Below are 20,033 nucleotides of genomic sequence, written 5' to 3'. Positions count from 1 at the left end.
GTCGTGCCGATATGTCGGTACGTGTTATGTAGTGAAGTTTTGTATATTAATGATTTGTTCAATTTGTAGGCTATGAGGAAGACTATTTCTGGAAAAAAAAAAAATTTACTATGGATTTTATCTTATCTGATTTAAAAGGCTTGACGTGATTTTGTGTGCAGCAAGAGTCTGAGGGTTCGCTCGGCCCTAAGTAAGGTTCGGGTGCCCATCACGCCCTAACGGAGATTAGGGTGTGACAGGATACTAAGCCTATATCTATTCCTCCTTATAGAATGGCACCTGCAGAATTGAGGGAGTTGAAAGAGCAATTGAAAGATTTGCCAGAAAAAGGCTTTATTAGGCCTAGCTCGTCGCCATAGGGAGCACCTGTATTGTTTGTAAGAAAGAAAGATGGCTCCTTGCGAATGTGTATTGATTACAGACAGTTGAATAAGGTGATAATAAAGAACAAGCATCCACTTCCAAGGATTGATAATTTATTGGATCAATTACAGGGTGTGAAATGGTTCTCAAAGATAGATTTTAGATTAGGGTGCCACCAGGTGAGGATTTGAGATCAGGGTACCACCAGGTGAGAGTTAGAGAGAAGGACATTCCGAAGATGGCTTTCAAAACTAGATATGGTTATTTCGAGTTTCGAGTAATGTCATTTGGGCTGACAAATGCACCGGTGGTATTCATGGATTTGATAAATAACGTATTCAGGGCTTTCCTAGATTTCATTCATGATTGTGTTTATCGAAGATATCTTGGTATATTCTCGATCCGAGGCAGAGCATGCTGATCATTTACGTCTTTATCCTTTGGGTTCTTCAGGCTCAGAAGTTATATGCATAGTTCTCATAATGTGAGTTCTGGTTGAATTTCGTGACTTTTCTGGGGCATATTATTTGGTACCGATGGTATTGGGGTGGATACCCTGAAGATTGAAGCGGCGAATACTTGGCTGAGACCTACAACGCCTACTGAAGTTCGTAGTTTTCTGGGCTTGGCAGGTTATTACAGAAGATTTGTAAAAGGTTTTTCTTCTATTTCTGCACCGCTGATGAAGCTGACTTAGAAATCAGCTAAATTTCAATGGACGGATGCTTATGAGCGCAGTTTTCAAGAGTTGAGTAGATTGACTTCGGCCCTAGTTCTGACACTTCCAGAAAGATTGGAAGATTATGTTATTTATTGTGATGCCTCAGGCGTTGGGCTAGGTTATGTGTTGATGCATCACGATAAAGTTATTGCATATGCTTCAAGCCAATTACGAAAATAAGAGAAAAACTACCCGACCCATGATCTAGAGTTGGCTGCGGTGATTCATGCATTGAAGATATGGAGGCATTACTTGTATGGCGTTCATGTTGATATCTATATAGGCCACAAGAGTCTCCAATAGAATTTTCAAACAGATGAGTTAAATTTACGGCAAAGGCGATGGTTGGAGTTATTGATAGATTATGATGTTAGTATTTTATATCATCCTGGAAAGGCGAATGTGGTAGCTGATGCTCTTAGCCGTAAATTCATAGGTAGTTTATGTGACGTTCAGCCGGAGAAAAGGGAGCTAGCTCGTGGGCTCCAGCAGTTGACTAGCCTAGGAGTCCGATTATGGGATTCGGGCAATATAGGAGTCACTGTTCAGGATGAAATTGTCTCATCTTTAGTAGCTGAGGTGAAAGAATGCCAGTATGAGGATCCCATGTTAGTTCATTATAGAGATACATTCCCTCAGAAGAAGAAGTCACCATTTGAGACTTATGCAGATGGAGTTCTCAGGTACCGAGGCAAACTATGTGTTCATGATATTGTAGGGTTACGTCACCAGATTTTGGAAGAAGCCCATTATTCCCGTTATTGTGTTCATCTGGGGGTGACGAAGATGTATCATGCTATTAAGTTAATTTATTGGTGGGACGGAATGAAGAGAGACATAGTAGAGTTCGTAGCTCAATGTCCAAATTGTCAGCAGGTAAAGATCGAGCATCAGAAGCCTAGAGGGTTGTTACAGTCTATGAAAATTCCGATTTAGAAATGGAAGTAATTAATATGGATTTCATTACAGGCTTACCTTGTTCTCAGTATAAGTATGATTCCATATGGGTAATTGTGGATAGACTTACAAAATCGGCTCATTTTCTGCCTGTCAGGACTATATATTCAGCTAAATATTATGCAAAGCTTTATATCAAGGAGATAGTACGACTCCATGGTGTTCCGGTATCTATTATCTCCGACAGGGGTGCCCAGTTTACAGCTAACTTCTGGAAGTCTTTCCAAAAGGGTTTAGGAACTCAGGTGAGCCTTAGCACAACATTTCACCCCCAAATTAATGGACAAGCCGAGCGTACCATTCATACTCTCGAAGATATGCTACGGGCATGCGTGTTAGACTTCGAAGGTAGTTGGGATGATCATTTGCCGCTCATTGAATTTGTATTGAACAATAATTATTATTCCAGTAGTCAGATGGCCCCGTATGAGGCGCATGTGTAGATCACCAATTGGATGGTTCGAAGTGGGAGAGACTAAGTTGATTGGGCCAGATTTAATCCAGCAAGCAGTGGAAAAGGTCAAGCTTATTCAGGATCGATTATTGACGGCTCAGAGTCATCAGAAGTCTTATGCAGATAATCGCCGATGAGACTTAGAATTCCAAGTTAATGATTGGGTATTCTTGAAGGTATCACCTATGAAGGGCGTCATGAGATTTGGTAGAAAGGGTAAGCTTAGTCCTCGGTATATTGGGCCTTACAGGATTGTACGCAAAGTGGGCCAATTAGCCTATGAGTTAGATCTACCTTTAGACTTGAGTCAGTCCATCCGGTCTTCATGTGTCAATGCTTCGCAAGTGCATTGGAGATCCTTCCAGAATTGTACATGTGGATGATGTCCAGGTCACCGAACAATTATCCTACGAAGAAGTTCCCATTGCAATCCTAGATAGACAAGTTCGGAGACTAAGAACTAAAGATGAAGCTTCAGTTAAAGTTATATGGAGAAACAATAATAGGGAAGAAATGACTTGGGAAACTGAGAAAGTTATGAAGTCAAGGTACCCACATTTGTTTCCACTCCCAAAGAAGGTTCAGACAGAGACACCATTATCTTCAGGTGCGTAATGCTTTCTTTTTATGATTTTTTGGTCGTGTGGGGCCATTATTGTTGTAGCCCTTGAGGCATTGTATATTTTGGGTTGTTGTGACAGGATGGTAGTGGTATAGTTACAGGGGAAACTCTAGCGAAATTTTTGTAGAATCACTAAGAGTTTAACATTTGAGGACGAATGTTTCTAAGGGGGGAAGGATGTTACATATCACATTTTTGTACGTTGAGTTTCGCCGAGTACTAGTTGTCCTAGTCTTGGGAAGCAGGACAAATTTTTCAAGGTCATGAGTATAGACATGTCCATCTTGAGTATATAAGAGAGTAAAATCATGTTTGGTAAATCCGTATACTAAAGAGACAAGGTATGTTAAGGCTAACCTTTTCTTTCTTAAGGCATGATTCCTTGTTGTGAACCTACGCACAATATCCATAATATCCTTATTCCTAAAGAATACTAGAAGCTCTTGACTCTCAAGGTTTTTATGATATCATTGTTAAATGTCCTTCATGATGATGATGAGTACATTTCTAAAGATACAAAACTTATGGTTCTTGATGTTCCTATGATATTATTGATCTTGTTCCATGATTATTGGTTTATTCATTATTGTTGATCTCACCTTATTCTTTCAAGGTGAGATATAGCGATGATGATAATTTCATAATAGAAATCGGAGGTCTACCGACCTTACGTCACTCCTATAGATTTATAGCTTTCATTTGGGCTCTCATGCATGCTTTATATACATACATATATATATATATATATATATATATATATATATATATATATATATATATATATATATATATATATATATATATGTGTATTTTTCTCACACCGCGCCGCGCTATAGTCGGCCGGGAAGGCACGTAGATGTGCACACCACTGCAGTGGGCAGATTATGATGTTACCCCTGACACGGGATGCCCCGGATGCGGGATGATATGATATATGGATCGGGCAGCATGTTCCACAACACTAACATTTATAGTATGTATGTATGAAAATGTTTTTTGAAAAAAAAGCTAAGCACGCATGAACTCTGTGACTTTTCTTCATGCCTAGAAGTTGTATGCAAAGTTCTCTAAATGTGAGTTCTGGTTGAACTCTATGACTTTTCTGGGGCATGTTATTTCATATGAGAGTATCAGGGTGGATACGCAGAAGATTGAAGCCGTGAAGACTTGGCCGAGACCCACGACACCCACGGAGGTCTATAGTTTTCTAGGCTTGGCAGATTATTACAGGAGATTTGTAGAAGGCTTTTCTTCCATTTCTGCACCACTGACAAAGCTGACTCAGAAATCAGCTATGTTCCAATGGACTGATGCTTATGAGAGCAGGTTTTTTAGGAGCTGAAGAACAGATTGACTTCGGCACTAGTTTTGACTAGGGGTGGGCATTCGATTTTTTGATTCGGTTTTATCAAACTTCGGTTTGGCTATTTCGGGTTCGATTTTTTGAAGGTGGACACCAAATACCGAACCAAACTAGTTCGGTTCGGTTCGGTTCTTTCGGTTTCGGTTTTTAAAGTTCGGTTCGGTTCGATTTCGATTTTTTCAATTCGGTTTTTTTAATATAATATTAGAAGTGATTCCATTGACACTAATTCATATTCTCAAAAGCAATAAAACATAAAGCTGATAAATTGAAATCAAAATCAAACAAACAGGATACACAAGAACAGAAAACTATAACCATGACATAGGATTACTAGGTGTTATATACATACCGTAAGAATAATTAAGAAAACACATAAAAGACATACATTAATCCTAAAGAGACATCCTAGTTACCTTTCTTTGTTAAGAATATTTGATTTTTTCAATTGAAGTGGAAAATTAGGGATACAAATGCAAAAGAGGACTTATTACAATTGAGTTTTTTTGCTTTAAACTTAATGGGCCTGGACTATTTTAATTTTTTGGTTAATGTATTAAATTTCGGTGCGCGTTCGATTTTTCGGTTCGGTTTTATCAAACTTCGGTTCGGCTATTTCGGTTTAGGTTTTGTTGACGATGGACACCAAACACCGAACCAAACTAGTTCGGTTCGGTTCAGTTTGTTGAAGTTTTGGTTCGGATTTTCGGTTTTCGGTAATTATGCCCAGCCCTAGTTTTAACGCTTCCAGAAGGATCAGAGGGCTATGTTATTTATTGTGATGCTTCAGGCGTTGGATTAGGTTGTGCGTTGATGTAGCACGGTAATGTTATAGCTTATGCTTCAAGACAGTTGCGGAAGTATGAGAAGAACTATCCAACACATGATCTGGAGTTAGCCGCGGTGATTCATGCATTGAAGATATGGAGCCACTACTTGTATGGCGTTCACATTGATATCTATACAGATTATAAGAGCCTTCAGTATATCTTCAAGCAGAAAGAGTTAAATTTGCGGTAGAGGCGTTGGTTGGAGCTATTGAAAGATTATGATGTCAATATCTTGTATCATCCTGGGAAGGTGAATGTAGTAGCCGATGCCCTTAGCCACAGATCCATGGGTAGCTTATCTTATGTTTAGCTAGAGAAAAGGGAGCCAGTTCGTGAGCTTCAGCAGCTAGCTAGCCTAGGAGTTCGATTATTGGACTCAGGCGATACAGGGGTTACAATTCAGGACTCAGCGGTCTCATCTTTAGTAGCCGAGGTTAAGGAGCGCCAGTACGAGGATCCTATGTTAGTTCATTACAGAGACACAACTCCTCAGAAGAAAAAGTCACCATTTGAGATTCTTTGAAGATGGAATTCTCAGATACTGAGAGAGACTGTGTGTTACCGATGTTGCAGGACTACGTCATCAAATTATGGGGGAGTGTATAATCACTATATAAGTATATAATTACTGCTTGATTTCTATATAATCATGGTGTACACGATTATACAGTTATTATATACTTTGTTATATATTAAGTATATACCAGCGACGACTACAAATTATCACGGTTTGGAGGGGGGAGGGGTTGTGAAAATTTTCTTAGACGGATGATTAAAAATGTTAAGATTTCTATCTTTTTATGCTTTTCTTTTTTCAATTCATATCTCAAAAGTTATTCTCTACCAACTTTATATATGTGCAGGCAAGTGAAGCAAGTATGATTATACCAGCTCAATCTTTATCATCTACAATCTATATGGTTTATTTGAGTATGTTCGAGCAAATGAGCCAATAGAAGCATGGTTGAACAATCAAAGAATGTGGAGGGACAATGCTATGACTGCATGGCTATTTGGAATTCTAAGTGGTATAACAAAGTTATTTTCCCTTTCTAAAACTGCATTTGAAGTTACAAAAAAGGACCAAGGGAATGATGGAGATGACACAAAAAATTCCAATATTGGAAGGTTCGCATTTGATGAGTCCCCAATTTTTGTGCCTGGCACTGAAATTCTCTTATTGAACCTTACTTCCTTGTTCACTGGAGTGCTAGATTTCAAAAAAGGAAGTCTTGAATGGGCATTAGGAGAAGTTATATGCATTATGTGGGTATTTTTTATATTTTGGGCATTCTTGAAGGGCTTGCTTGCTAAAGGGAAATATGGGATTCCAGCACTAACTATTCTCAATTCAGGGGCATTGGCATTGTTGCTAGTCCATCTTTTCAAATTTACCAATAAATTGTAAGTATTAGTAAAGTTTAAATGTTAATTTTGAATATTCAAATTTCAATAGCATACATGAGTTTAATTAAGGGTTGTTTGGAAGAGCATCTTTTTATTGGATTCAATTTTTAAATGAAGACTAATTTTGTATATTCAGATGTTGAGAAGACAAATAATCTATTATTTAGTATTCAAATCTTAATACAACATCTTAATGTATATTAAAATTCAGACGTCATAATCTTAATAAAAATAAACGAGCCTAAGTGTTGATGCGGTATTCTCCTACTCTTTGTTTTTGATGTAGAAAAATGTGTTAAAAAGTGTCACTTGTATTTACTAATATTCCTTTGTGATAGTTAGAGCAAACTCGGTATAAAGATATATCTCTTAAATATTGTTCAATTATCTCACTGAGGAATGATATATCATCCCCTCATCATTTAACATAAATGAGAGACCCAAAATACAAGTTATAAACTGGAAACCATTTTTTCTCTATGGTTAAAGGAAAAATAATTCTTATTTTGCGGATCATACTATAAAGATATATACTATACCATTTAGGAAAAAAATGTAGTAATGAATGTTTTCTTGTTTCAAGATTATACATAATGTATGTGTTAATTGAAAGTCAACAAATTTTATCCATCTGTCTGATATAGAGACATTATATTTATGAGACTGTGTTTAAAAAATAGTAAGTATTTGAATGTATGGCAATACAACTTTGTATAGATATATTTTATGACCCTATTCTCGGGAGAATTTACTTTAAGTTGTTGTACAAGTCCTTATTAACTAAGGCTCACTTGGCTTAATTGGCAATTTTACTTAAATTATTTATTAATCCTATGTTTTACCAATTTTAATTACACATTTAAATTTTTCCAAGTTACATTTAATCCATGTTCCTTTTCCTTTATTTGACATTTTCCTTTCTTTTCCTTTTCTTTCATTTTCCTTTCTTTCCTTTCCTTTAGAGCTGAGAATCTTTCGGAAACAGCCTTCCTGCCCCACAAAGGTAGAGGTAAGGTCTGCGTACATCCTACCCTCCACAGACCCCACTTGTGAAATTACACTGGTTATTATGTTCTTGTATATATAATCCATGTACTAAAATTTGTTTGGATTAGCTGATTAAAAGCAGCTGATAAACATCAAGTGCTAAAATTGATATTATATGTAATAGTTACGTGTTACGGCTGAAGTACCGAAGCTTATATTAAGCAGTTAATGTGCTCGATAAAAAAGCATTGATAAATAATTTTCCAGTTAAAATGACCAAAATTTCCTTATACATGTTCAAAAAAAAAAAACATTTCAATATACTTTTACATAAAAAAGAATGAATAACAAAAATAGAATAGACAGATAAATAGGAGTTACGTTTTAGAAAGAGTATTGCGAAGATTAAAAGACTTCAGGGATAAAATCATAAAAGGTTTGGTCAAAACTAAAAGTGCTTATAAGGTGCAAAATCATAAGTTGGGGGTGGTTAACTTATGACTTTTGGCGTATACACACAAGATGTTCATCAAATGCGTGAATAAATTAAAAAGTTTTATAAGCTAGTTTGATCATCTTATAAACTTAGTGAAAAACCCTAAAAGGACAGCCGGTGCACTAATCTCTCTCTATGTGCAGGGTTTGGGGCAGGGCCGGACCACAAGAGTCTATTGTACGCAGTCTTACCCTGCATTTCTACAAGAGGTTGTTCTCACGGCTCGAATCCGTGACATCGTGGTCACATGACGACAACATTTACAATGGAGAATTAGTTCCCACTCTTACATATAGAACATAAATTCTTAGTAAAATAATATTAACATTTTGAAACTATGTAGGATAAAAAGATTGTCATTTAAATCGGAAGGGGTTAAATAGTAAATACACCCGTAAATCTAAACTTTGTCCTCCAATTGCAAGAATCCGCATGAGCCAAATTTTTTTTAAAGCCACCCCACCCGAGGTCCGAAAGGTGACATTATACATACAACTACTTTTGTCCATCTTCTACTTCATTTTATTTCAAAGGTAAACAAACATCTCGTGTTCTTTCACTAGAAAGAAAAAAAGCCTCATTTTAGTGTCTCCTTTCTCATTTAGAAAGTTTTCGAAAGGAAAGTTTTTCTTTAAGATTTTTAAATGAAGAATCAACTAGACTCACCGGTTACAGATATCACATTGACATCATCGCCATCATTGAATCTACTAGATTCACCATTTACAGATACCACATTGACGTCATCGTCATCATTGTTCAACACTTCTTCTTTTCCTTATTTTGCAATGGTTACACAACAAAATGCTCTTGTCTTAGATGCTGCAACTCCAAATCAGTTGGTGTTGTTACTCTATGAAGTTAATATCCGTGAAGAGGTTGTCGATCAACTCGTCAAGGTACACGACACATTTTAAATGTTTTTAATTATATATATGTTTATATCTTCATTTTGCATACGTTATAGTTTTTGTATATCCATTTGTTATGTATTTTTGTCTTGTACTTGGTAGTTGTTCGGTGATTGAGATACAAAGACAAGAAAGTTCATTGATCACTGGTTAATTTCTTTTGTGCTATTTTTAAGTGGCCAGTAGAATGCACAGTGAATGAACTGTTGCAAGCAGTCTGTAAGATCTCTGAATGATTGATTGTCTTTCTCTTTCTATACACTTTTAAGTATGTCTAGGGGTGTCAAATGGGCAGGTTAAGCTGAATTTGGGCAGGTAAAAAATGGGTTGAGTTAATAAATGGGTGGGTTATTGACCTCCAAAAGTTACTTGTGATGAAATGGGCTAAAAGCGGGTCATAACTCAACCCGCCCAATTCTTATTAAGTTTTAATTTCTTTATTTGTTCTTTTATAGTAATTTTTTAGTAGCTAATAAAACTAATTCTTTCTTTGTTATGGCTATATAGGACATCAAATAAAAAAAAAATTATATTTTTGAAAATATTTTGACAAGATTTCTCATGGTTCAATTTGGGCTGCATATCAGCCCAACTTTTTATGGGTTGGAATGGGCTGAGCTCATAATTGAGTGGGTCAATGATTAGCCCAAACTTAAACGGGTTGGATGGATCATGCTTTCATGGGCTGATTTTTCCACCCCTGGATATATCATAGGGAAATCTACACGGTGTGGCAAACTAGAGTAGGTAATTATATCTAGTAGCTATAGTTTGCATTAATTACTTCACATAGCTAAAAATTGTATGTTAACGACAGTTAAGGTAAAATACATAACTCTCTCCTCCTCCTCCTCTCTCTAACGTCTACAACTCTCTCTCCTCTCCCCTCGCTCTCTAGCGTCTGCTCTCTCTCTCCCCTCTAACGCCCAATGGGAAATCTTGGAGCATTTTTTAGGCGTAAGCCTAGTGGATTTGCAGTCTAATATCTCTCTTTTTGCATTTTTCGTTTCAGATAAGACCACCTATAAGTCCTTATGCCATTGTAATATTCAAAGTCGTACTCCCAATCTCCCCCCAAAGGTTTATCAGTATAATCCTGATGTCGAAGAGATTGATTATACTTATTTCTTGATGATTCATTAGATAATACCTGACACAAAAGCAGAGTATTAACATTTGAGTGTATTTTTCTCAGATCTGAGTGTATTTTCTTAGATCTAAGTGTATGTTATTTCTTGTATTTTAGATTTGAGTATATTTTATTTCTTTTATCTCAAATCCGAGTGTATTTTATTTCATGTATCTCATATTTGAATGTATTTGAGTGTATTCATTATTTTTTTAGTGTAAAATTTAGTGTTTCTTATGTACTCCCTTTGTTTCAATTTATGTGAACCTATTTCTTTATTAGTTCGTGCTAAAAAGAATGACCCCTTTCTATATTTAGAATCACTTTACTTTTATGCAATGATTTATAGACACACAAAATATATGTGACTCACTTAGGACCACAAGTTTAAAAGTCTTCTCTTCTTTTTTAAACTCCGTGCCCAGTCAAATGGGTTCACATAAATTGAAACGGAGGGAGTATATCTTATTGTTTGTATCTCAGATCTGAATGTATTTGAGTGTATTCGTTATCTTTTTAGTGTAAAATTCAGTGTTTCTTTATGTATTTTTTGTTTGTATTTCGAATGAGATCTTTTTTACATACAAATGAATACAGTGAATTTTGAATACAACTGAATATCCTTGAATTTTCTTGCATTTATGTTGTATGAATACAACCAAATTTAAATATAATAAGTTGAATACAATGTAAAAGTTGCTACGAATGAATACAACCGAATTAAATACATTCGAATTCTTTTATATACAATAAATTTGAATACAGATGAATATCCCTATGTTTTTTCATTTATGTTATTTGAATACAACCGAATTTAAATACAATAAATTGAATACAGTGTAAATACAACCAAATTGGAATTGGAATACAGCCGAATTGAAATACAGCCAAATAGGAATACAACCAAATTTGAATACACATTACTGTAGCTACGAAATGTAATTAGCAAAAATATAGCTATGCCTAAAAAAAATCCCAAAGTATAGTCATTTGTATAAGTTGCCCTATATCATGAGACCAGCCCATTTGAAGGCCCAACTGTGCAATTTAGGAGGCCACTTGTCAGAAATACAAATTGGTTAGGGCCTTTAATACCTCTAACCCAAAAACAAAAAAGAAGGCCCAGTAATAACATAACCCTAGGTGCACCATATATATACACAATACCATATAACGGGAAAAAAACCCTAGACTGCATATTGCTGGCACAAAATCTAAACGCCGACGAAGTAGAGCTTTAAGGTCTCATCTTGCTAAGCTCATCAATCTTCCAAACATGGATAAGGCTATTCAGATCAGCAAAAAGAGAAAGGTTGGCATTTAAATACCACATTTTAATAAGTTTATAAGAATAGATGCTAAGTAATACATTTTTTTGTAATTTCAGTTTGTGGCAGATGGAGTGTTTTTTGCAGAGTTGAATGAAGTGTTGACACGTGAATTGGCAGAAGATGGATATTCAGGAGTGGAAGTTAGAGTTACTCCAATGAGAACTGAAATCATTATCAGAGCTACTCGTACTCAAAATGTTCTTGGTATAATTCTTGTTGATTGTTAATTCAATTAAATTTTAATGGGTACGAATTCACGTAAATGTTTTTATTTTATTTGACCGCTATCAGTTCTTTATTTGTTGAAAGACTAGTTTAAACCTATCTAGGAATTAATATTGGTACTCTAGTTTCATGGATTTAATATTGCTGAATTTGCCTTTTGGTTATACAGTCAAACATGCTACAATATGTATTTTGCTTATATTGTTCTGATATTTTTTCACTGCTTTAGTGAAATGTTGTTATAGAGAACATATAATTTAACATAACATGAAAGATCGGTTCCACAGAAAACATGGCTGTTATAGTGAAATGTTGGTTATGTTACATTTTGGTTGCTCATTTCTTAGGCGGCGAATTGTTAATTTTATGTGGTAAGTTGTGTTTGGTTATTTTGTACTCCCTCTGACCCAATTTATGTGGCATAGTTTGGATTTCGAGAGTCAGCAGTTTAATTTATAACCATGAATTCAGGCATGAAATTTTTTAGTTTTTTTGAAATAAAATGTACATATTTTGAAACAATGTAAAAAGTACAATAAGTTACCATAATTGACCATTTAAAATATTAATAAGACATGAAAAAATAGTTGTCAACGAAAAACTTGTTTTACCCTCGAAATCTGAAATGTGCCACATAAATTGGGACAGAGGGAGTAACTAGTTGTATTGTTAACAACAATATCAATGTACTCAATGTGATCCCACAAGTGGGGTTTGGGGAGGTTAGGATGTAGTTACCTCTTACCTTTACAGGGCGGCTCTCGGCTCAAAAGAAATGTAACCAACACAGGATTGTAAGAAACATGAGAAACTAGTTGTAAGCTTCGTAGTCACAATTTTTTTGTGGGTAGACTTCAAGATCCAACTGTTAACAAATGTTTGAAATGAGCTTTTGGTCTTTGGTAATCTCCAGTAGCATGCTGCCTTATTAGTGGTTCTGCTAGAATATGTATTTTAGGGAAGATAAAAGAGAAGTTTGGAAGGGTGGGAGAGAATGGGGAAATACTGATACTTGAATCTTTAGTAGGAGTGCCTTTTTAAAAAATAAGTTAAATAAAGGAATAATCAAGAAAGAGAAGTAGTGAACAAGTTGTGCTGTTATTGTTCTGCATTCAGTTGTATATTTTCTTATAGTAATCCAGGCATACTGGTCCCTCGTTACTTCTCCTATTGATATGGTTATTGAAGAGAACTTGTGCTTTAGGAAAAGGATCTAATCTTGTTGGTACTATTTTGACTACTTTTTGTATCTGCAGTTGATATATTGTATATTTTGTTCTTTTATGTTAGGTGAGAAGGGGAGGAGGATTAGGGAGTTGACATCGGTTGTCCAGAAGAGGTTCAATTTTAATGAGAACAGCGTGGAGCTGTATGCTGAGAAGGTTAACAACAGAGGGCTTTGCGCCATTGCTCAGGCTGAGTCACTTCGATACAAGCTCCTTGGTGGTCTTGCCGTCAGGAGGTAATGATCATACTGTGTTTCAAATTTCCATCTGCTTCATATAATACTCCCTAATTATGCCCTTCTTAATTGGTTGTTCTAGCTTGTTAAGAATAATGACATGCTTGTGCCTTTTCTTTCTGCTGCTCTTTCCCCTTCTTTCTTTTTCTTTCATTAGCTTATAGTTCTCTTTAGCTAAGCTTATAATCTTTGCACACCATGAACAGTCTTCTATATTCTATCATGCATGTCATCAACAAAGCAAATTGGTGTTCTAGTACCAGTCTTGTGTCGGATGTTGACTAGAGAAATTGCCCTCTATGCCATCTCATCTTCATGATGTAATTTAGTCTTCATGCAGTAACTTGGAGAGAGGACACATTTATTGAAGTTTTTCCTGATTTGTTAAACTTGTAATGAGGTGTATTTTAGTTGTCTACTTGCAATATATAAGGCTTGACCTTGTTTTAATCTCCTCCCATGCTTCTTGTCATCTATAAAGCAAATAGGTTTACTTAGTTCCAAATTCGTGTCGGAAGATGACTATATCAGCAGCATATGCTAAAGACATTGTCTGAGTTAATGTTTACACCTCTGTCCTTGGTTTTTGCGACATGCTTAATTCATTTCCATATGTATTTCAATGTGCACTATTTAAGGTTTGATCTTATTTTGATCTCCTCCTGTGCTTTTTGTCATCTATAAAGCAAATAGGATTACATAGTACCAAATTTGTGTCGGAAGATGACTATATTAGCCGCACATGCTAAAGACATCGTCTGAGTTGTAAATTTTACATCTCTGTCCTTGGTTTGCAACATGCTTAATTTGTTCCCATATGTATTTCTATGTGCACTATTTAAGGTTTGATCTTATTTTAATCTCCTACCATTATTGTCATCTATAACGCAAAGAGGTTTTCTCTCTAGATAACTTATAAACTTTGCACACGATGAACAATCTTCTATATTCTCTATCATGTATGTCATCAACAAAGCAAATTGGTGTTCTAGTACCAATCTTGTGTCGGATGTTGACTAGAGAAATTGTCCTCAATGCCATCACATCTTCATGATGCAATTTAGTCTTCATGCAGTAAATTGGAGAGAGGACACATTTGTTGAATTTTTCCAGAGTTGTTGAACTTGTTGTGAGGCGTATTTAGTTGTCAACTAGCAATTTTTTTTTACGGTTTGACCTTATTTTAATCTCCTTCTGTGCTTCTTTTCATCTATAAAGCATTACTTAGTTCCAAATTTGTGTCAGAAGATGACTATATCAGCAGCATATGTTCATTGTCTGAGTTATTAATGTTTACACCTCTGTCCTTCGTTTTTGCGACATGCTTAATTCATTTCCGTATGTATTTCTATTTGCAATATTTAAGGTTTGATCTTATTTTAATCTCCTCCCATGCTTCCTGTCATCTATAAAGCAAATAGGGATTACATAGTACCAAATTTGTGTCGGAAGATGACTATATCAGCTGAAGCACATTCTAAAGACATTGTCTGAGTTGTTAATTTTTACACCTCTGTCCTTGGTTATTGCGATATGCTTAATTTGTTTCCATATGTATTTCGTTATGTTTTGTTTTTGTCTACGACTAGTTTAATTGTTGTTGTGTTGCCTCTAACAAGTATCCTCCTCAACTTTATCAGGGCATGCTATGGTGTTTTGAGATTTATCATGGAGAGTGGAGCCAAAGGATGTGAGGTATACTTCAATTTTCTCATTGCTCACTACATGGCACATAAAGTGTTCTAAGTACCTCATAACTTCGATATTCTCATTGCCTCACTACACGGCACATATACTTTTAATCAGGTGATCGTAAGTGGAAAATTGAGAGCTCAGCGTGCCAAGGCCATGAAGTTCAAAGATGGGTACATGATTTCTTCCGGTCAGCCTGTGAACGAGTATATTGACTCTGCTGTAAGACATGTTCTCTTGAGACAGGTATAGTTTATATCAGTTAAAGCTCTTGTTTTCTGGTCCTGCTACTTGCTTTTTATTTATTTTGTCATTCTGGTTTCCGACGTGGTTTTGATTTTTCTTTGTTCTGCCAGGGAGTACTTGGAATCAAGGTCAAGATCATGCTTGATTGGGATCCCAAAGGAAAGCAAGGTCCAATGACACCTCTTCCAGATCTTGTCACAATCCATCCTCCCAAGGAGGAAGAGGAATACCTCAGGGTACCTGTGGCAGCGCCGGCTGACATTGAGCCTCCCGTTGTGCAGCAAGCCTTTGTTGCATCAGCTTAAATTTTTTCCAAATATTACTATATTTTGTTAAAGTTGAATGTTAGGTTTTTTTGGTCAAGTTTGGGTGCTATAGACATGTTTGGAGAATTTTTTGAGTTATATTGACAATCGTACTGCCTCAATGAAAATTTTGTTTAACTAATGTAGCCTCTTTTCCTAGTGCATTCACTGGCTGAGATATGCTGTTCATCTGAGATTGCACCTGCATTTAACCATGGATTTTTTTTTGTACTTTGCACTCTTTTCGTTCTTTTTGTCTGATTTACTTAATAGATTATTCGTAGCTTTGGCCAAACTTGTGAGAAATTAGATTTGCTCATCTCTTTTTTTTTGGTCATGGTGAGTTAGAATTGGTTCGGATTTTCGGTCTTTTGACTTTGTTGATGAATTTTATTTTCTGATTTTTTATTGGATTCAAATTTTCGAGATAGAAACTGAAAAATCGACATTTTTTTTGTAATGACTGCATTTCTTTCTATTTTTAATATAGCATTTAAAAGTTTATGCTATTAGGAAGTTACGACTTCAAAGCTTTGCTTAGGCTCGAACTCTTCCATCGAACTTCCAGTCTTTTCTATTTTCTCACTTTCGCAACTAGAGTACTATATATTTTACCGAAATATATAACTTCGGCAGAACAAAGAAAATGTATAATCAAATAGTTTCTATTTGATTGAATTTTTACTTGTAGTGAGCACCAAGATTATCTTCTTTTTTATTTGTCTATGAAGTTTGTCTTTGTTTGAGTGTAAACAATGGAAGTGAAACTAAACATCCCGGTGATTTTGTTTTAAGATTTTATTTTTGTTATCATGTTCGTCATCTTTTGAAGTGTGAAAAATGAGAGTGAAATTAAATATTCTAGTGATTTCGAGTAATCTCAATTTAGTTAGTCATAATCACGACGACTTCTGTACTCTCGTTATGAAATGATAATGACCTCCCGCAAAGTGAATTATTAGATAGTGCTAATTAGGGGTGTACAAAGTGAACCGAAAAATCGCACCAAACCGATAAACCGAGTCAAACCGAGAAAAAAACCCGACTAGTGGTTTGGTTTGACTTGGTTTGGTGTTGGAAAAAAAAACCCGATCATAATTGGTTTGGTTTGGTTTTAGCTAAAAAAAGTCAAACCGAACCAAACCAACCCGACATTACATGTATTTAATTTTTAAAATATTTTATACATAAAAATATTTATTTGTAGAGTAATTTATAAATATTTCTTAAATTTTTTTTATCTATTATCATATTATTCAAGCTTGAACTTAGAATTTTGAATGTCAATAAGTTTTATATCTTATGGATGTTAGTAACTCAAATAAAGTCCAAACCAAAACCAACTCAGCACTAATCCTATCACAAGAAATTCAATTTACTACTAGAAATGACAATAATGTTGGATATCTATTCTTTAGTTTTGCATAGTTGATTTAGAGAGTAAAAATACATAACTTAAGTTTTTTTTTTCTTTGTCATATAATTAATACTTATTTTAGCATGACTTAATATTTTCAGATTATGGTCATTTTCTTTTATGGCTTGTTAATTAGCAATATTTATTTTAACCGATTATATTAGCTTTTGTTGAATATTTTAATACAATGTCATCACTCTTCTCACATTTTGTGTTATTTTCTTAAGAAACACCTTAATTATATAATTGTATCTTACTAGGGCTAAAGAAATATTTGAAGTAAAAGTTATATGTTTTGTATCAAGACTATTCCGAAAAAAAAAAAAAAAAACCCGAGAAAACCGAACGACCCGAGAAAACCCGAGGTTGAAAAACCCGAATTTTATTGGTTTGGTTTGGTGTATAAATTTTAAAACCCGACGCAATTGGTTTGGTTTGGTGTTTAAAAAATCCGAACCAACCCGGTCCATGTACACCCCTAATGCTAATGATGAACTCCTCATAAATGCACAGAAGTTGATTTCTTATCTTCTTTTAATTCAAAAAAGAAAGACACACAATTTGTTCATATTTATCTAAGATATTTTTATCTCTCCTTAAGTATCTAACTTAAATTAGTACTCAACTAAATAGAACAATTGTGCGTAGATTTGGGAAAAAAGTAACCAGTGACTTTTTATGTCTTGAAAACATTAAATTTTTGAGGATGGATACCCTAAGGAGAAAAAAAGGTGTAAAAGTGTCTTTTATTTTTTTTTCTCCATGGTTACCCAGAAGAAAAATAAAAAAGGTCGAAGCATTCAATTTATAAATAAAAAAGGTCGAAGCATTCAATTTATTTTTCGTCATGCCCTTTGTCACCTGCCCAACTCGAAATTGAAACAGAAAGAATTTTTAGTTGGATTATACTGATCCATACTTTTCAAGTATTAAGGCAAGTGTGTAATGAATAGATTAAAAGTAACTAATTCATAAATAAAATTGACTTGATTTTCAAAGTTCACTTGAAAAAAGAGTGCTTAGTACATAGGTAAACTCTTGAACTTGCCATTGAATTTCATTTACACTTAAACTACAACTTGTTCAAATGAGCACCTGAACACATGGTAAAATGTTCTTATTAGACACTTTTGATTCAAATTTTGAAAAGACTTTTGCGTCTGTTCTCAAGTGCACATTACGTAAATAAGTTAACCACTAAAAATATGTCAACTTCTTTAATTATACGCATAAACCTCAGTAAACCGTAAAACTTCAAGCTTGTCCCAATTGAGGCTGATGTGTAAAATTAAAGGAGAAGAAATATTTATTGTGATTAACTTAGTTACCTAATAGACGTTTGAGAATACACACAATTTTTTTTTTCTTATACGAACACTTATCATGTGTTCAGGTGTTCAATTGGAACAACCCGTAGTTCGTGTGTCTAAATGTAATTTACTGACAAGTTTAAGGGGTCGTGTATGCATTAAGCCAAAAAGAATGAGATTGATATAATGTTCCTACTCATCTCTTGAAATCGAGAGATAAATTTGAAATGCTGTATAAGTTTTTGACATCTATCTCTGTATAGCAGACTTATAGCCTGTTGCTCAAAATAAAGAGAACTTTCATTGTTTGCTTTGCATTTGCTTTTTCCAATTTAAGAATGGAGCAAACAATTGAGAAAGAAATTGTTCACTCAGATGTCACTTCTGAGAGTTGTGTGGAAAAGGAGGAGAATATTCAGTGGTTTGAAGAGTCTCTCGAAGCTGATCTGAAATGCTCTTTAGCCATAAACAGGTAATGCAACAGTTGTAAAATTCTTAATCCTAATACAATAATTACAATTTATTTGTCGAAGGAAAAAAGTCTAATCATGAAATGCTGCAGTGTTCTCTATACAGGAACCACCAAGTTTCAAGATAGTATCACTTTTAGACACAAAGCACTTTGGAAAGATTGGCTATTACTAAAAAAATATCAAAAATATCCATGATTTAATTTTGTCTGCCCCTTTTAGGTTTTTTGAAAAGAAATGATGTGTGTATATATGAATTTGTATGCAGGTTTTGGTGATAGATGGAAAAATGCAGAGTGCTGAAAATGATGAGTTTATATACCATGAAAGTTTGATCCATCCTCCTCACTTACTTCATGAATTGACAAGCAGACTACTCAATTTTCTCATTTCTTTTTATGTTCCGTGGCTGTTTTTGCCTTTATTTTTGTTTTTTTAATTCTCCATTTCATTAAGGTTGTTAATTTTTTTTTTTTTTTTTTTTTTTTTTTTTGGGGTTTTGGATATGATGAAGTCCAAAAACAGTGTTTATCATGGGAGGAGGGAAAGGGTCAGCAGCAAGAGAGGCTGTTAAGCATTTTTGCATCCACAAAATTGTCATGTCTGATATTGATTAAGTATGATATATATCTCTTCTTTCTACTTTGTTTTTTTTCCCAATTGTATCAATCTGAATATCTGAGGTGCTTGCTAGTACTTTGATTCTTAGCATTTTTACAATCAACCAATGAAATCTTAATGTGAATGCATACATAAATTTTTCATATATATATATGAGAAAAGAAATCTTAATGTGAATGCATACATAAATTTGTCATATATATATATATATGAGAAAAGACATCATTTGACCCTTGAACTTGGCATGAAAACTCAGTTTGACAACTAAACTTAACTTGTATTTATTTACCCCCCTTAACAACTTTCATCTTAATTAAATACAACCTCAAATGCTGACGTGGCAAAAAAAAAGTAAAAAAAAAAATTAAGAGAGTAGAAAAGATAAAAAGGTGGGCCCGCTGATATATATATATATATATATATAATTAAAAAATAAAATAAAAATAATATATAATTAAAAAATAAAATAAAAATAATATATAATTAAAAAATAAAATCAAAATGCACCCCCACCCCCACCCGCTCCTCTCCACCGCACCCCACGCCCCCCGACCCTTTCTTCACCAAACAACCCCGCCCCCACCACCATCTTCTTCTTCACAACCCCCACCCCACCCCACAGCCCCGCCCTCTCTTCTTCACCCCACGCCCCCGCCCCCACCACCTTCGTCTTTCTTCACAACCCCTACCCCACGCTACGCCCCCCGCCCCCCA

General features: G+C 34.9%; 1 protein-coding gene and 1 pseudogene across 1 annotated transcript; both read left to right on the top strand.

Moving 5' to 3' along the window:
- The first annotated feature begins 11,394 nt into the window (after positions 1–11,394).
- Positions 11,395–15,665, top strand: LOC132037480 (small ribosomal subunit protein uS3x-like). The gene is made up of 6 exons (XM_059428016.1): positions 11,395–11,552; positions 11,628–11,775; positions 13,087–13,258; positions 14,899–14,953; positions 15,065–15,196; positions 15,307–15,665. The coding sequence occupies exons 1-6, from the start codon at positions 11,517–11,519 to the stop codon at positions 15,499–15,501; spliced, it is 738 nt and encodes a 245-aa protein (XP_059283999.1). The 5' UTR covers positions 11,395–11,516; the 3' UTR covers positions 15,502–15,665.
- Positions 15,666–18,527: 2,862 nt separating this feature from the next.
- LOC132035844 (thermospermine synthase ACAULIS5-like) lies at positions 18,528–19,452 on the top strand (annotated as a pseudogene).
- The last annotated feature ends 581 nt before the right edge of the window (positions 19,453–20,033 follow it).

The sequence above is a fragment of the Lycium ferocissimum genome, chromosome 11 (assembly GCF_029784015.1).
Source record: "Lycium ferocissimum isolate CSIRO_LF1 chromosome 11, AGI_CSIRO_Lferr_CH_V1, whole genome shotgun sequence".
Classification (NCBI taxonomy): domain Eukaryota; kingdom Viridiplantae; phylum Streptophyta; class Magnoliopsida; order Solanales; family Solanaceae; genus Lycium; species Lycium ferocissimum.
The sequence above is the reverse complement of the archived record's forward strand: the minus strand, read 5'-3'. Positions and strand labels throughout refer to the sequence as shown.

Excerpts from the sequence above, each read along its gene's own strand:
- LOC132037480 (XM_059428016.1), top strand. The coding sequence starts at position 11,517 with ATGGATAAGGCTATTCAGATCAGCAAAAAGAGAAAG. Across the intron at positions 11,553-11,627 it reads AGATCAGCAAAAAGAGAAAG|TTTGTGGCAGATGGAGTGTT; the intron begins GTTGGCATTTAA and ends TTGTAATTTCAG. Across the intron at positions 15,197-15,306 it reads GACATGTTCTCTTGAGACAG|GGAGTACTTGGAATCAAGGT; the intron begins GTATAGTTTATA and ends TTGTTCTGCCAG.